Source organism: Typha latifolia, chromosome 3, assembly GCF_019914945.1.
Source record: "Typha latifolia isolate L0001 chromosome 3, TyphaL0001v2, whole genome shotgun sequence".
NCBI lineage: Eukaryota > Viridiplantae > Streptophyta > Magnoliopsida > Poales > Typhaceae > Typha > Typha latifolia.
In genome coordinates this window covers 569,188-586,982 of record NC_133088.1, presented here as the reverse complement: position 1 = coordinate 586,982, position 17,795 = coordinate 569,188, and the positions used below count along the sequence as shown (strand labels likewise).

General features: G+C 37.3%; 3 protein-coding genes across 6 annotated transcripts in view; 2 read left to right on the top strand and 1 right to left on the bottom strand.

Annotated features, from left to right (window-relative positions):
• Nucleotides 1-1,642: 1,642 nt before the first annotated feature.
• On the bottom strand, nt 1,643-8,077 carry LOC140783465 (protein translation factor SUI1 homolog 2). 2 transcript variants are annotated; one of them, XM_073130356.1, is made up of 5 exons: nt 7,750-8,077; nt 2,958-3,002; nt 2,631-2,836; nt 2,466-2,519; nt 1,643-1,913 (listed from the first exon to the last, which is right to left on the bottom strand). In XM_073130356.1, the coding sequence occupies exons 2-5, from the start codon at nt 2,992-2,994 to the stop codon at nt 1,869-1,871; spliced, it is 342 nt and encodes a 113-aa protein (XP_072986457.1). In that variant the 5' UTR covers nt 2,995-3,002; nt 7,750-8,077; the 3' UTR covers nt 1,643-1,868. The 2 variants fall into 2 exon arrangements, with proteins under 2 accessions (XP_072986457.1, XP_072986456.1); XM_073130355.1 differs by having other exon boundaries at nt 2,958-3,070; nt 7,750-7,975.
• A 2,050-nt stretch (nt 8,078-10,127) lies between these two features.
• LOC140784480 (gibberellin 2-beta-dioxygenase 8-like) lies at nt 10,128-14,676 on the top strand. 2 transcript variants are annotated; one of them, XM_073131920.1, is made up of 4 exons: nt 10,128-10,266; nt 13,184-13,656; nt 13,779-14,097; nt 14,186-14,676. In XM_073131920.1, exons 2-4 carry the CDS (start codon nt 13,211-13,213, stop codon nt 14,414-14,416), a joined length of 996 nt encoding a protein of 331 aa, XP_072988021.1. In that variant the 5' UTR covers nt 10,128-10,266; nt 13,184-13,210; the 3' UTR covers nt 14,417-14,676. The 2 variants fall into 2 exon arrangements, with proteins under 2 accessions (XP_072988021.1, XP_072988020.1); XM_073131919.1 differs by lacking the exon at nt 10,128-10,266 and adding an exon at nt 12,021-12,214.
• Nucleotides 14,677-14,776: 100 nt separating this feature from the next.
• LOC140784481 (formiminotransferase cyclodeaminase-like protein) overlaps nt 14,777-17,795 on the top strand; it is a 3,967-nt gene continuing 948 nt past the window's right edge. For both annotated transcript variants that reach the window (XM_073131922.1, XM_073131921.1), the window contains exons 1-2: nt 14,777-15,166; nt 17,556-17,795. The exon at nt 17,556-17,795 is cut by the window's right edge and continues 180 nt beyond it. In XM_073131922.1, coding sequence (XP_072988023.1) covers nt 17,585-17,795 — 211 coding nt within the window. In that variant the 5' untranslated portion in view covers nt 14,777-15,166; nt 17,556-17,584. The remainder of the gene's footprint in view (nt 15,167-17,555) is intronic.

Genomic DNA, 17,795 nt, shown 5'->3' with positions numbered 1-17,795 from the left:
CAAGCTAAGGATTGATAGGTGCATATTTTGTATTGATATACGTCTGAATTCTAAGTTAAAGTCGGTCAATCATGGCATTTAGCTCAAGTGTCGACATTCTGATTGCTCTATCTATAGTGACAGTTAAAAGAAAGTAAATTAGGATAATAGAGCAAAGAAAGCCATATTTTTGGGATTCAGCATAATGTGAAAGTTTGAAGTCCATTGGATAAAAAGGATTCCCGTTTACACAAAGAGAAGACTGAGTCAATTGAAGTCAGTAGACAAAGTTATCCATTTTTGGCTAGCTAGGAAACCGAAGGCCACAAGGATGGTGATAGCCGATGGCAGTTGCATCTGCGAGGTATTGGCGTATTCAAGGTCCGAGAGTTCCAACTATAGCTTGGTTCTTGATGTGATCGGTTAAGATTGGATAACATCACGTGGACATTAGGTTCAATAGATTAAATCTCATTATCTTATTTATTTATCTAATTTAGTTAGCACGGTTTTAGAAAAAATATTCGCGAAATATTCTATAGATATCCGAATAATATCAAACCAATCACCAATCTTCAGATCTATAATTTTGATATTTAAAACTTCTCCAGATTCGAAATCTATCTATAACAAAACGAAGGATTAATATGAGAAGATAAGGAAGACTATTTTAGTTAAATTTGTTTATGACTTTTTGACTTTTTAATTTAATCTTTATGAATAAGACATTATGGCTTGTATCTTAGGCATGCTTGGAATGAAAGATTAATTAACTTTTGTCTTGACGTCTCTCAAATAGGCCACTGGCCTCTACATCTCTCTTCTCCTCCTTTAGTTGGCAATGTCTCGTCTAGTTTCTAATCTTTCTCTTTCGATGATCCCCTTAGTCCTGTAGGGCAGGCTTACTTCTCCCCATTCATATTTTTATCTTATTCGTCTCTCTTTTAGTTGGCAATGTCTCGTCTAGTTTCTAATCTTTCTCTTTCGATGATCCCCTTAGTCCCGTAGGGCAGGCTCACTTCTCCCCATTCATATTTTTTATCTTAATCATCTCTACCTCTCGTATGATTTTTATCACAATTGTAATCTAATCATAGTATTCAATCATCTATCGCATCCGCATCTGCAAACCACTACCACCATTATTTATTGCCGAGCCACCTCCATCAACTACTCGCCTCCAATTCATTATCACCTCCATCCAATACCTAGAAATCTGTGCCTCCATCTACGAATCTTAAATCTCGTATAGACCTGAATCTTAACTGCTATGAATTGGATCAAGCCGGTTTATAACAATTCTCGATGATAGACATCTCAAAGGACTCTAATGAGAGAGACCTCGAATGTCAATTTGATCCCAGTGTAACCCAGCCGAGTTTATTGTATTGCATTGGTCATTAGTGATCAACACGAGGCCGAGCTAGGCTCAGATATCGACCAGATGATTTTGGCCCGAACAGGCATGGTCTATGACCAACCTTAACCCCAACCCCACAGCCACCTTGATTTTGTTTTTGGGAGAACACATGATATACATTTAAGCCTTTTATCGGAGAGGGCTAAAGCAAGACTGCCCTGCTTATTGTAGCTAGAAAGTTTGTGAAGTGTTTGTGGGCTTAAGCAAGACAGCTACTGTACTTCACGGTCACGAGCAAGCATATGAAGTGGTAATCATGTCTTTTCTGCAATGGTTCCAAAACCCAAAGAAACACAAGACTCCAAGTAGATTATGTTCTTAGTACTAGAAGAGACACAGATATGAGCCATCTAAAGATGGGCTCTTGTTTTGTTTCACGGACACTGAGAAGCATGGAGGAAACCAGGAAAGGGCGATTATTTAGATGTTCCACTACACTTGTTAAGTTCTGCTACTCATGCGCAGCAACTCAGAAACCGTGAATTTTGATGTGTTCCTTCTTCACAATGCCAGCCTGCACCACCAACAACAAGTGAATTATTATACTAAGCGCATCAGGCAAAACATACAGTTAGTCCATTTGTTTATTTTTCCACGTTTTAAGTTTCATCTTGACAACTTTATTCAGAGTGAAACACTCAATTGTCCTGGACCAAAACCAGAATTTATCTATGTTTAAGCCAAAATTTCTCTCTTTTTTTATTTCCTAGGGTCAAAATTCAAACCACAAACTTCAATTCTAGTTTTAAGTTACTACCACAAGTATGTCCTCTTTTCTGGCTTAAAACTTTTCTTCCAATATAAAATTCAAATAAGTTCAGAATCTGGCTTGGAATTGATTGTAGTCCAAAACGTAATGATCAAACTCAACACTCTTGTTCAAGCCCTTTTATACGCCCTATTTTCTGGCTTAAGAGTTAAGACCTTTCCAATCTAACAAGTGGACAATTTATCTAATGCTTGATTCACTCCAAGACATGAGAATCCTGTTCCAAGTTCTTGTTAAGAATGAACACAAATCTTCACGGCAGAATCTTCTATAGCAAAAAGGTACTCTATACCATACCTGCACGAGGAAGGTGGAGACATTCTTACGCTGATCACCTTGAAGTTGGATAACCTACATCCACAAGAGAAGGAAACCATATTTTAAAAGCAAACTCCAAATAAGCCAACGTATATTTAGACAACCTCTTGTTAGCACATAAGCATGTAGAATACCATATTGTACCTGGCCTAACTCTGGATCCTGAACAACAGTACCATTACAGCAAAACTCCTTTTTGAGATCCTTCAATATCTTACTGTAGCTGAACTCTTTCTTTAATCCCTGCACAGTAGTCAGACTCTTTCTACCGTTCCGCTGCTGTATGCGCACATGCACATACTCTTTTGTACCAGCACCAGAATCCTCGGCATTTGCTTCAGCAAAAGGATCTGCACACGAATAACAATTAGATTCACCACAGCAATGTCATGCCTCATTCATCTTAAGAGATAGAGGGATCATGAGAAACACCACTGCAGCAAAGTTAAGAATAATATTCCTATAACGTACCAAAGGCAGTTGGAATCTGGATGTCGAGATCAGACATGAAACCCCCTGATTGTCAAAGAACCAAGAGACCAACAAACAAAGATTTGCAGGCTGTTATAAAAGCTTCTGTGAAGCTGAAAATGAAAACAATGTAACATTTCATTGCATAAAACCAGGAAGATGCATATACAATTGTGCAAACTGCATATTGCACATTAAATCTACAAGCAATAGCAAGGTAAACCTCAAAAGAGCGATAAATCAGCAACAAAATATCACACCTTTCATATATTGTCATACTAAAAAAATTCCCATCTACATTATGGTAATAGTAACCTTAAATATTGAATATGTGGGCTGTCACAAAGTATTGGGATTTCTTGGAAACATCTAATGATCTAATCATCTTAAGATGCAACAAAATATCATAGCATTCAAACATAAGAGAAACAACAAAATTAGCCTATTAGAAAATCACAACATATAGACGAGGTATTAATGAGTAAACATCACACCTCCATAACTCACATCATCCACTGTATTTTGATTAAAAGGATAGGACCTTTTAAGATTCTTTAGGCACATAAGGATGGATCAGGGTATACGTTTAAGGTCATTCCCTTGAAAGGAACTTATTCTAGCTTACTCTCCGGATAACTCGGGGCTTGCAATTACAGCTGCAAATTATTCATGTAATGTGACCAAAATATGCTAGAGAAGATCAAAAGGATGAAAACATAACACCAGCAATTTAAAGAAGGCATCAAAAGCACCCACACCAATTTTTTATAATCATAAAATATCTACATAACTCCATGCTCCATCAAAAGCATAATTCCCAGTTTTGGCCGATCCTGATCCTGGGGCTAATTTCGGCCGATCCCGATCATGGGGCTAGTTTCGGCCGAGATATCGGCTGATACCTAATTCATTTCGGACGGGACGGGTGGGATCTGACCCGAACCCCACCCATTTACCTGCCTCTCTTTCTCTCTCTTTTTCTTTTTCTCTTTTTCTCTTTTTCTCTTTTTCTCACTTCTTCCACCAGCAACCGAGTAGATTTCCAACGACCTCAACCTCCGGTGACATTCTCCGACGAAGATCTAACGACTTCGACCTATGACGATGATTTTTTATTAATTTTTTAGTTTTTAATTCATCTTATTCCTTCTCTCTTTGTCTTCCTGTACCGAGTAGATCCAACGACCTCTACTGTTACTGCTGCGGCGAAGCAGCAGCACCAATTGCTGAGAGCCTAAGAAAGAGAGGGGGAAAGGAGTGAGAGAGGGGGGAAAGAAGTAAAGAGAATGAGATCTTTGTCTATCTGAGTAATTTTTGAGTAAATTTTGAATTTTAAGATGGGGAAGGGGAGAGGGAGAGCTTGATATTTATCAAAATTTTAAATTTTTAGTAGGTTAATATATTGTTTAAGTTTTTGGGCTTCATATGTGAGTAATTTTATTTTCTTATTTTTCTCTCATTTTTTTAAATTTTTAAAAAAATTCTGTATTTTTAAATAATAATTAGAATTTTATGTAATTAAAAAATAGTCTGTTCCAAAACAAGCAATCGATACGACTGATACGTATCGTTTTTCTGAACAGCCAATGCTGATCCTAATCCTGGTACTGGGAACCTTAATCAAAAGCCATTTTAGCACAAGCAAGTAGACAAAAGATACAATCATATCATCCAGACAACTTAATACTAGCAACAACTTGTTGAAAACTATAGCCAAAACCAACTGAAACAGAAACCAAAAGCAAAAAATTCAAACTATGGTTAAACTTGGCAACATACATTGGAAGAATGAATCAACTTGCCTAAATTATAATTTCTCTAAGTCCAATTGTTTAGTAATCTTGCAACCTAGTTGCACCCCATCAATCTATCAAGTCATCATAGAACCTCAAATAAAAAAAATGCTAACTACCATCAACTAAATCAATCCTCTCAAGTAAATTAAGCATCAAAGAAGAAAAGGAATGAAATAGAAATCATATTTGTTAAAAATAGACCTGCAAAAATATGTAACTACAAAAAACAATAGAGGATCAATTTTCTACATAAAACAACCAATGTTGAAATGTATGATTTCCAAGAAAACAACCACCACCCTAATTCCACCTTAAAAACATAGCAGAAAACCAGAAACGTAGAACAATTAAATGATCAACCAAAGAACTGACGACAAATTAGCATGACCCTATTTGACCTAGAATGATTCACTAAATACATTTCCTCACCTTAACAAATCACATTCTGAATCACTTAGATTGAAAACAATATGAACTCCCTAGAGGATGAAAATAAACAGAACTTGATGTGGGCATCATCTTCAATTTGACCAAAATAAAGTTGCTTGAGTCCAATTTTGGTCTAATTGAGCTAATTAGGCTCAACTTATTTTCACATTTAATTTGTTGAGTTGATTTTTAATTCAAATGGTCTATTGAATTAGTCAATTAATAGATATGGTAACCCTATATGCAGGGGATGTCCGCATTGAAATATTACCATGGATCTCAAAATCGACTGATCTGACTCGGGATCGACCGATCCTGATCAGATCGGTTTCGATCCGGTTTCGACCGTATTGGCCGGAACTAGGCCGTATCGGTTGAAAACAACAATATCAGTTGAAATCAATTTTTTTTAAAATTTAGGTTGGATCTAGAATGTATCTAACTTAAGAGACATTAATAATTGATGTCATCAACTGCTTTCTTTCAAATTTTTAGTTTTTACTCTCTATTTCTCGCACACACTCTCCTCTCACTCTCACACTTCACCGAATTTATTTGGCGACCGTTCCAGTGAGCCCCTCTAGCTAGTCCACTCTTTGGTGAACCTGGATGAGTTTTTTTCTCATTTTTTTTCCTTCTTTCTCACCTACTTTTTAACTTCTCTTTTTTTAATGCTATAGAACAAAAGTGAAGAGAGATCTCTCTTCATATTGTTATGCAGTAATAATTTATGAATATCAAAATTTTTCTAATTTAAGTCGAAATTCATTATAGTTTTGAGAGAGTTTTTTTAGTTTTTAAAATTCATATGTGACTAATTTTTATTTCTTATTTTTATATTATTTTTTATAAATTTAAAAAAATTGTATTTTAAATCATATTTAGAATTTTATGTAATTAAAAATAGTCTATAAAAATAGCTTGGTCCAATACGGGCAGTCGATACAACCGATACAGCCTATACGACCTAATCAATTAGGGTTAGTCAATTTAGGTGAGACCTTAATTATTAGGTAATAACCAAGGTCATAATAAAAAAATAGTTTGATCCAATACAGGCTCAAAAAATAGTCCAATCGCAATACCCAGTTTTGGAACTTTATTGGGTTACTCAATTTAGGTCAAACCTAATTAATTAGGGCCCTATTAGGAAATGAATTCCTATTAGAATCTCAATTAATAGTTCTGGTAAGCGTATATGTAGAAGATGTCTACATTGATTTATTACCTAAATTAAGTTAGTCAATTTAGGTACGAGCTAATCAATTAGATTCCTTTTAGGAAATGAATGTCAGCTTTGATTTATTACCTAAATTGGGTTAGTCAATTTAGGTAAGACCTAATCAATTAGGGAATCTCAATTGATAGTTATGGTAAGTTATATGTGGGGATGTCCGAATTGATATATTACCTAAATTGGGTTAGTCAATTTACGTACGATCTAATCAATTAGGATTCGATTAGAAAATGAATTCATATTAGAATCTCAATTGACCGTTATGGTAAGCTTATATGTGGGGATGTCCGCATTAATTTATTATCTAAATTGGGTTAATCAATTTAGGTAAGATGATTAATTAAAATTTTATTAGAAAATAAGTTTTTATTAGAATCAACTAGAATCAAAGTTTTTAACCTATATAAGGGTTATTGCCTTGAGAAACAAGGGATAATTGTATAAGATTTATTTGAAATCTCTCTTTTTTTCTCCTGGGATCTTCTTCTCTCACTCTCTCTCACTCTCCATTTCTCCTACCCCATCTTAAGATTCTTCTCTAATCTCTTCCACTTCCTCTCTAAATCTCTCTTCTTTTTCAATCTCTACTTTTTATTGGTTGCTATTGCTGTCCAGAAGATTGCAAAAGTGAGAGAATTTTTGAGTGCCCAGACGTGAAGAGAAAGACGTGGTTTCAAAGTAAAAGCAATACTATTCTATTTATCGGTAAATCTGAACTCTAAAGTCTTTCCTTACACTATATTTTAAGCTTTTCTACTGTCAACATATCTATTTAAGAATTGAGGAAGTTACTTGCTTATCTAAGTAGTTTTCTCTCCTTCCATAGTGATCATTTTAATTGATTAACTTATTGTTAGTTATTGCTTACTGTATTTTATTTTAGTTACTTGTTTGGATCGATTGTTCTTCAAAATATTACATTCATACTAGATTTGCATTAGAACTATTGCCTTTTCACAGGGCAAAATAAGTCTATCAATCATCAATTATCAATTGCAAGGTAAAAAGGTGCCCCTAATCAAATCATACCGGCGTAAATATCATAGAAATTACGGTCCTCAAGGTTGTTCCATTTGCAATTACCATTGGTTGGTCAAGCCCTTACATAAATTAACCAACAAAGAAGCAAGAAAGAAACAAATCCAGCAACAATGATAAAATACCACAGAAGACTCATAAAATAATCAAATTTTCCTGGATATAAACGAGCAGATCGAATTCCTTAACGAATTTAATGCAAGAAAAAAGTACTCAGAAAAAGGACACCGAGATTACCCATCTATATCAAAAGAAAATACAATAAACTCAACAAAAGGAGACTCTTTTATACCTGACAAAGAAGAAACACGAAGATCAAGATATACAACTCGCTCCTCTATCTTTCTCTCTGTCCCCTTTATATCGATCAGGAGGAGGAGGAGAAGCGAGAAAGAAGAGAGGTAGAGAAGGTTTCGTCGATCCTGGCCTCCTCTTTCCCTTGCCTCCTTGACCACGAGACTTGTAATCGCTTCCAATCCGGACTATGATCCACGGCTGGGATTTACCATCAAAGGGATAGATCGCTGGGATAGGATAACGAGGATATAAGAATGAAGGGAGTATGCATACCGCAGAGATCTTTTGTTGGCGTTAGCTAAGCGGTGCGTGATGCCGACGTTGACGTCCGCGATCGTCTCCCGACGAGCTTTAAGATGCGCGTGGAGCGAGGTCGGTTTCGAGGATGTCAGGTTTCGGATCTTTGTGTTTGCAGGCGGTGGATCGGGTGTGAAGAACCGAATCTGCAGACCCGGTTCCTTGACTTGGTCAGACTAATGGGTGTCAGGCGTTCTATTCTCTCTATAAAAAATGAGGTTAATATTTAAATCTTTTTAATCAAGACGCTATATGTATATACTGTATTAATATTAGCTCAGTACGTAGTCCAATCTAATCTATAATCTACATACATTTCGAACTATACATTATTAGATTACGTACGGCATATCATGATTTTGATCAAGCTGACGGTCGTGGATTCAACCAACCATGCGTCAGCCCAATGGGCTTCATATGATTTTATTTTCTTTTTCGATATAAGTTTAGATGAAATTTAGATCTAATAATAAATTTAGATCTGAGTAGGGAGTAAAATGGTACGATAAATTTTAAATGATTCGTGCAGCCAATACGAACTGCCAGCCACCAGATTGTACTACGTTATAGAAAAAAAAACAAATAAAAATTAAAAAATATTGTACCACATTGCTACAGTCGAGGCTGCAGGTGACCAGGTCCATTTGGTACCTGACACGTCACGAAGGTGGGAATGTTACGTGGCCCAACCACCGCTGATATCACGTGCTGCCGGTCAAAACTAGGTATCCTGTTTGACCCAGAGCAATGAAGCGGACGTGTCAGATATTATTATTTTTCCCCTCATAGCACTCACCAGGCTCGATAAGCCTCGAGAGTAATGATATAATATTTAAAAATTATATAATATGTAATATATGTATAATTAACATGATTCTTTAGATTAAGATTAAAGGCTCATAATGGTATATAATTTAGCCATATTATGATTGTAATAGGAAGAAATATTAGTCCAATATATATATTAAATTATGTTTTATGGTTTATAATTCAGCTTAACCTAAATATGATTGAGGCTTGAATTAAATAGGCTGAATTTAGATTTAAAATTAAATTTGAATCAAGCTTGATGAGAGCCCAGCTAGATGAAGCTCGACTAGATTACACGTCTACTGGCAGCTATTGCTGGACACGTGGGGATTCCCCTTAGAGTGGCAGCGCATTCGCCGTTGAATGGATGAGTGTGCAAGTTGCCTGACCTAAATTAGATTGAGTTGTTGGGAATCTTAATGTGCATATTAATTATTTTGTTACTGTTATTTCTCAACATTGGAAAATATGAAGAGGTCTAGTCAAAACTTTTTATTGTTTTGAGCCTTAAAAATACTATAGATTTTGCAGTACATTGATTGGTTTGCAGCTCTCTCTATCTCTCTGATTCTTACTTTTCTTCCTTCCTCCAAGATTCTCCCACAAAAATTGTTTGTTTTTTGATCCTACAGTATATCACCAAGAATCCAGCTCATGATTTGTCAGTACTTACAGTTCACAAAGGACTAGATATTGTTCTGGTCTCGTACCATAAGCCCAGGACTTCGGAGATTGCCCACGTGGTGTGCTAGCATACTGAACTCCTAGAAGGTTTTCCTACACTACAGTTGTCGAACTAAAGTAATGCAATCCACTCAGAGAGGATGTTAAGCTTAACCTAACCCCTTACTTTGTAGTCATCATAAGACAATGACAGGATGTTTGCATTTTGCAAACGGTGGAACTACAAGGTTTGATCGGCAATATGGCATATGTTTAGGGTGCTCAATTTTTGAATGCTTAGCGCGTCAGTCAACATATATAGAGCCGTAGGCGTACACATTTAGAGAGAGAGAGAGAGAGAGAGAGAGAGAGAGAGAGAGAGAGAGAGAGAGAGAGCGACATCAGAGAAATAGGAGCTTAATGGAGGTGGGTGCAGTAAGCCGTAGCAGCTCGTCATGTGGTATGCTGGCATACAGAGGGAGAGAGAGAGAGAGAGAGACCGTGTCTGTGTATCGATCATAACTTCGAGTTGGTTGTTATGTTGCTCTCTCCACTGGCTCTTGTTCCTCCAGCTCTACTTGACCTCCTCCTCTACTTCTCTGGCTTTCGTTCCTCCAAATGTTCAATATATACTAAAGCCTAGGCCTGCTATCTTTTCACATCCAACTCCATATCTTCTCAGCAAATAGTGGAACCAAACGGCCAATGGATGCATGTTTGATGCTCCAAGTTACCAACCCAAGTAAGTTTCTCTACACATTTTAGATGCCCATGTTGGTTTAATATGACTTTATGTGACTATTAGGTTTTTAAAACTTTTCTTTTGTGTGCAGAAAAATGATTCTAAACTAGCTGTTGTGTATCATTCTTAGTTTAGTTAATAATCCACTCAAGTAAGTCATAATACCTTTTTATTATCGCTCAATGAAAAGACTTTCCAGTGACTGAAACATCCACGCGTAGTATATATATATATATATATATATATAGCCTTAACCTCGTTACTGAAGAGGCTCATTCTGTCATGCAGAGGGGCAAGTCACGCTAAAATGATGATCCTCTTTTTCTTTTTCTTTTTTCTCATTTCAAGTTCCATTTTCACGTACCAATCTTAGCTCATCAGCCTAGATATTCTTGAACAAGCTAACTAAAATGAGCCAACTCATCTTTCTTTACTTCAGTACTACTTTAGTGGCTGGAAATGATTAGAAGATTGTTTTGGGAACCTTGATTTAATCATGAAGTTCATGCTAAGCGTATCATTGATTGATCATTAGGCCCGTCATCATCTGTTAGCTCTTCAAATCTTAAGATGTATTCTCTATGCGGCAAAACCTTACACACATGAAATGCCAGTGTTCGCAGAGAGCTATGACTGGTGGATGTAATTTCGATTCTGGTCCTCAGTCACAATATTGCTGATGTCCAGTTAATGAACACTGTTATGGTTGGCAGTGGGCTCTCGAATATATATATATATATATATATATATATATATATATATATATATATATATATATATTCATGCAGAATGTTTTATAGGTAGATCTACCTAGATAGCTATAATGCATGTCTCAGGAAAATAAATAAACAAATATATAGTCTACTGCTTTCAATGAGGTAAGGCCCACGATATATAGAATAAAATAGAGCAATAACCGGACCTCTAGTGGAACAGTTACACTGGATAGGATTTGAACTTAGTGCAGTATGTTTATATATCAGTATGTCTGATCCTTATCCCTTTAGCCTTTAATTAGATCTAGTTGAAGAGCTCAACCTCTCAAACCATGCAACGTGTGCGATGTCTGCGAGCCATGATCCCACCTCCAACTGCACGGCCCCTATTCACGATCAAATCTACACCTACCCTGCTTGCATTCTAAGCCAGTTACTTGCAATGACAAGATTTGACAATTACTTAATTGTACTTTGGCTACTGTAAGGATGCAGAACGTATACACTGTTAGAAGTCCATCACCGGACAACTTACATTTTCAAGTTCAATTACGTCATCAGTTTTTCACATATATTTTCAGGAATATTAATTATTTTATTACTGTTTAGAGCAAATTGGAGGTGAAGTTAGCGACGCTGTGTAAAATAATTTTAACCCTTGCCAAAAAGATTGGAAAACCTACTTATGAAGTATTTTCCATCGAATAAAGACACTTTGACTCCCATTGAAACGTAGCGAACCTACCCATATTAATTAAAGGGTTGAGCTCTCTCTTCTTGGGTAGTCGCAGTCATCTTTTTACCTTCTGGACCGCATGATCGATGCAGGGAGAGGAGGCCGTGGGTGGAGCGTGTGCAAGTCGTGGGCGTACCACGCTTCATGAGGAGAGGGAGAAGGACAGAGTGACAGCTTTCTCTCTCTCTCTCTCTCTCTCTCTCTCTCTCTCTCTCTCTCTTACTCTCTCTCTTCTCTTTCTTCTCTCCCAATATATAAGTCTACGCGGCGAGGACTCGGTCACAAACGGACCTACCAAAGCTTCCTCTTGTTCCTCTCGACGTATCTAGCGTTTCCTCACTGCGACGCACTGCTGCACCTTCTATATATACAACAGACCGCAGCCCTCCCCCTTACCACTAAGGTCTAAGGACAAGGAAATCGAATAACGAGGAAGCAGCTCATGAAACATTCCTTGACGGAGGCTTTTCAGGTTTCACAACCATCTCTTGGCCAGGTACGTTGTAATCATCCTTAACACTACCTTTGTTCACATTCATAAATGTTATATTAACCCCTCCATTGTGTGATTATATGTGGTACTACAATAACATGAACCAAGGTATAACCATTTAAAAACTAAATCTACTAGCTCAAAATGACCTCATAATAGCCCACCCACCATCTATATATGTATGCCGCCCGGCATACGTCCTGTTGCCATCTCCATATATGTCCCCGGTCCCTCTTATTTTTTTTCCGTCTTAATTAATTAGTTAAGTCCACAGTTTTGGCACTGTTCTACTGTAAAGCTTTTGTCAAAATATTTGACATAAAGGTAGATTATTGACCTCTATCATGTCGGCTAATATGAAGAAGAAATTAAGTCCAATTGATTGTGAATTTACTTTATCATGTCGGCTAATACGAAGAAGAAACTAAGTCCAATTGATTGGGAATTTTACTTTAGGTGAGCTTGGAGCAGAAGTATTACTATTAGACAGTTGGATACAGTTGGTAGTGGGTCCCATGATTGGCCCATGTTATCTATTCTAGCTAGGCTAACTGGGCTAGATCCTAACTAATAATTGTCTAAGAGCTGCTAATCGCGCGAGTTCGGTGTGTCCAAAACCCGCCCCCAAATCCGGAGATACTTATGCGGCGCGGGTGTCGTTATCGCTACCGACGAAATTTATAGTCCTCGTCTATTCTTCTCAAAATCCTCACTAATTATTCTCCAAAGTCGTTTGTCCCTCCCCATGATCTGCCCCACGCGTTCACTCGTTGTCTCTTCCTTATGGGATCACTTGGATCCCTTCACCGCAATGGTGAGAGAGGCAAAGCCTTACCACATTGGGAAATAACTCAATCCCATAGCGGTGAAATTAAGGGTAGCAACTCCCCAAGTAATTAATAACTTTGTTAGTTACTATTTCCAGTCCTTTTAAGTTGTCTAACCACGTCTCTTCTTTTGTCATGATTCAAGGCCCCCCGAGATTATAACGCAGTGGGCATGGACTGTAACCCTCCATTGATGGCCACATACCAGTCTCTATTTATTAGTAAAAACAACCATCAAGAACCATTAAATACCGATCAGACGATGGTTGCGGTGGAAGAATGTGAGCTACCCCTCATCGATCTCAGTCTTCTATATGGCACTAACCTCGAAGCGCAGCAATGCAAAAGAAACATCACTGATGCTGCATCCGGCTGGGGATTCTTTCAAGTTGTAAACCATGGTATATCCACGCAGCTACTCCAAAGAGTCCGGGAAGAGCAGGTTAATGTTTTCCGGCAGCCGTTCGAGAAGAAGGTGAAGAAGAAGTTTCTCGACTTCTCGCCTGATAGCTATCGGTGGGGGACGCCGACAGCAACCGACATCGAGCAGTTGTCATGGTCGGAGGCGTATCATATTCCCCTCACGCCGGCCACCGAGGCCACCAAGGTCAGCACCAGGTACTTGATCGTTCTTGAGTAAAAACGGTAGAATTGACGATGAATATAAATGACTGCATGTATTTTTAAACAGAGGGGGATTAGGGGGATGGCGTAAATGAATCATTCTATATTTGGTGCAGGTATATAATCGAGGAATGCTCCGCGGCGATGTCGAGATTAGCACATCAACTGGCAGGGATTCTGACAGAGGGATTCGGAGATGAGGGGGGATATATAAAGGAGAAGTGCACATATGATACGTGCTACTTGCGCTTAAACCGCTACCCCCCATGCCCAGTACCTGGAGCATTTGGGTTAATCCCTCACACTGACAGTGACTTTCTCACCATATTATTCCAGGATCAAGTTGGTGGCCTCCAATTAATGAAGGGTAACGCATGGCTCACTGTTAAACCTAATCCTAATGCATTAATCATCAACATCGGTGACCTATTCCAGGTATATATATATACACACACATATACATATATACATATATATTTCTTGTTAATTCCTGCCACTTAATATGGCTCTTAAACTTATGCAGGCATGGAGCAATGGCTTATATAAAAGTGTGGAACATCGGGTTATGACTAATGCTAAGCTGGAGAGGTACTCAGTGGCTTACTTCCTTTGCCCTTCCTATGATACCGTGATTCAGAGTTTTGTGGAGCCTGGAATTTATCGAAAATTTAGCTTCGGAGAATACAGAGAAAAAATCAAGGAAGATGTTAGAGTAATGGGACGTAAGATTGGGCTAAGTAGGTTTCTTGCTTAAAAAGCTTGTGCTGATCAAAGAAGGATACAAAGGAGTGTAATTTCCATTACCTTTTCCTCTGAAAATTTTATTCCTTTCTCCCTTTTGAGTTTTTTTTTCCTCCTCGTTGTTTGATAGTATCGTTGATATGGTTTACTTTTTGGCATACAAAAGATTGTGTTTTGTAATAGATATGAAGGAGAAAGGATGTTTGTATAATATTACCAAGTGTGTAATAAATTGTATGTGAATAAAAAAGAAGTGTAATATCCTTGTCTTAATTTTGCTACAATTAACTCATTTTCGACATAAAATTATGTTATGAAATAGTGAAATGATAGGGTGTGAAGTGAAATATGCACGTAGTGTAGGGTCTGGAATGAAACAATCATTCTTTTCCCCTTTCCCAGAGCTTTTCCTCGTAAATTATGGCACCGCCGCCGGCATCTATCTGCTACCATCGTTGCCACCGCTCTTCTCCAACGAGCCGTTGCTTCTTTCTTCCATTCTTAGCCCAATATCTGCGACACTACAATTGAAAGATTATTTCCACCGCCAATTTCTACCTACTCTTCTCCGCCCTCCCTTCAATTGTTTTTTTTTTTTCTCGAAATTCTAAAGATCAAATTTTGGAAAGACCCATCTGGCCTAACTATCCACCCTTGCGTAAAAAAAATCACAAATTTTGGAGGTTTATGACAGTTCTGATGAGGCCACATTAACCTTAGGTGTTCGACGAGCGTCGATCCAAAGAACCACAGTGGATTTCAGGTAAATATATTTTGTCTTGAATAGTTATGGGCAAATTTGTTTGTTTGTTTTTGTAATGTTTTATTTGGTTAATAATTTCCTTATTTTTGAATTGAAATATCAGGAATGTTTTGAATTTTCGATAGATGGTTTGATGTTCTTTTTTTTCTGGTGTGCGATATATTTTGTTGCATTTGTAGATTCAGTGTTCTTTCTTTTTCTGTTTGAGAAAATAGATCCAATGTTCTTATTAAAGTTTTGTTGACATCGGGAGAATCAATTTTTTTCAACGCAAGATGCAATTTGATTTGTTCTTTGGATTCAAGCCTTTTATAGCTCGGATCTTTCACCTCTTTGATCCTTTTAACAGTTTCAACTTACATTGGTGTACCTTCGGCTGCAGATTTGATTCCTCGTTAGCCTTACAATAATTTGTTGAAAGTCAATGCTTGAGACAAACTTGAATTTGCTGTATGAATCATATTTGATGTCTCTAAACTCTGTGAAGGTAAAATTGGGTTTATTGCGCATTCTTGCATTACGGCTGGTCTTTATTATCAATTAAAAGAAATAAACTTTTACTATCGTGATCTATGGATTTGGTTTCGAATCTTATATTTTAGGAGGCAGGTGGCAATTCCTACTGCTTGAAGCTTATAGATAGATTAGAAATGCAGAAAATCTTTTGCTACTATGCATGTGATCCTTTGTGTAATTTCTTGACCTAATCTCCTTCTTTCAATCGAGACTCCATGGTATAGTGATTATTGAGATATTGTGGATAATTCATACTGGATTCCCCTGCCATCGGATGCATGGAGTCAAAAGCTAAAGATACTGATGATTTTCTTGACTCTTCAGTTGTTCTAGATGAAACACAGTACCGTGAAGGTTTCAGAGATAGTAGGAAAGGAGGAAGGGAGGGACGTGGGCTTAAGGATAGGCTTCCCAGTGGCAGTGGGCGATGAGCTGGGTTTTTACAGGGGTTGGATTGATGTATGGAACTCAATAGACAGGGTTAATCCAGGGTTCATTTCATCTCGTCTTACAAAGCGTATCGAGCAATTGGACAAGCTGGTGGATGACTTTCCTCTCTTAGAGCCAGAAAATGAGCAAATTCAGAACATGATGAAAACTATCAGGCTAAAGTTTAGGGTTATTTCAGCAACATTAAGAGTTAGTTTGAAGTACGATGTTTATTCTGCATTGTTGAAGGAATCTGAGGATTTAAATTTCTAAATCTGGTGCTTGACATTGTAAATCCTAGTGCTCTCTTTATTTGCTTCTCTTTATTAGATAATAACGATTCTATTTTCTCAGAAGATGGATAAGATGGGAGCTGCTTCTGTTCTGTCACTTAAATAGTTACTGAAGTATCTTTCTGTGATGTAAAAACAACTAATACTCATGTCTGTTTTGATGCTTTGACATAATCTTCTTATGTTTGTTTTATATAAGATGTTTTATCGGCACAATTGCAGCAAGTCATGTGTTGTTTCCAGTAAAAGTGAACTCTTGTTAGAGCCTTCTTTTTTTCATGATGCAGTATTATCTTCTTTATGTGCCTGATGTGGATCTGATCTCTTATTGTCTTGCCCATTTGCACTCTTTGATTTGTGCTGCATGATTTAACCCATTTGGAGATATGTATCATATTCTGCGTTTTTTTTTTGTTCTTTTATGTGAATTGGACAGTCTCTCCTTGGTTACGTGAGCATAATGTATAAACAATAAGGTAGACAACTCTGCCTACCATTTGGCCTTCTAAATTCTATGACAAAACCATTTGATTGATTGATTTGTTTAGAACCTGTCAAAATTTCTAGACTATTGGTATTGTTTTGAACTTTTGGTTGGTTGAATGTATATTTTGGGTGCATTTCAAGTAGACAAATGCTAGAATTTGACGTTATGCATGAATAGCTAGGAAGGGTTTCGCTTATTTGCGTGACTTGTAAATTGTTTATATTTTGCAACTCCCGAAGCATTCACAAAAAAGACGAAAAAAAACTTAACCTTTTTCTGCTCTCACTATCATTCTTCTTTTACCAAGTATCTGGATCAGTGTACTATAAATACTAAAATATATTATCTTGATTTTGGAAGCAATATTACTGATATGTCATGTTGTGAGCACTCAGAACATTTACCTTTGATTTGAGCTGCAACAAAGACAATAAATATGCATAATTCAAAGGGTCTTGCTGCAACATTTTGATGATTTGTGAGTCAGAATGTTTACTCGATATCATCTTTCTTTCTTTTTTTCCTCCGGCTGAAGTTTCCTTTCTTACTTATTGACTGCTAGCCATTATGAGAGGCTAAGCAATGCAGCCAATGCTAGCCACTGAAGCTCTTAAGATAGGATTGGGGATGTTTTGTCTTTATTTGCTATTATCCCATCTTGCAGCTTTTCTGAAGAAGTGCCAGAAACTAAAGATGCGGAAGGCGATGCTTACTTGTTGCAAGCTTTATATATCTGAAAGCCAGAATGCTCTTGCCTTGGAATCAATCGAACAAGCTGCAAAACGATACCCGGAAGCAGTTATCATCAACAAGTTCAAGGATGAGGACTACAATCGAGTTGGTTATACACTTGTCTCAAATTCTAGTACAAATTTATCAATTGATGCTCTGCCCTTGAGGAATG

What these genes read in the sequence shown, in the direction of transcription:
- LOC140783465 (XM_073130356.1), bottom strand. Translation starts at nt 2,994, where the DNA reads ATGTCTGATCTCGACATCCAGATTCCAACTGCCTTTG. An exon ending in AGGATCCAGAGTTAGGCCAG is followed by an intron (nt 2,520 to 2,630) that starts GTACAATATGGT and finishes TTGTGGATGTAG; the next exon opens with GTTATCCAACTTCAAGGTGA. An exon ending in TCTCCACCTTCCTCGTGCAG is followed by an intron (nt 1,914 to 2,465) that starts GTATGGTATAGA and finishes TTGGTGGTGCAG; the next exon opens with GCTGGCATTGTGAAGAAGGA.
- LOC140784480 (XM_073131919.1), top strand. Translation starts at nt 12,161, where the DNA reads ATGAAACATTCCTTGACGGAGGCTTTTCAGGTTTCACAACCATCTCTT. An exon ending in GCCACCAAGGTCAGCACCAG is followed by an intron (nt 13,657 to 13,778) that starts GTACTTGATCGT and finishes TATTTGGTGCAG; the next exon opens with GTATATAATCGAGGAATGCT. An exon ending in ACATCGGTGACCTATTCCAG is followed by an intron (nt 14,098 to 14,185) that starts GTATATATATAT and finishes AAACTTATGCAG; the next exon opens with GCATGGAGCAATGGCTTATA.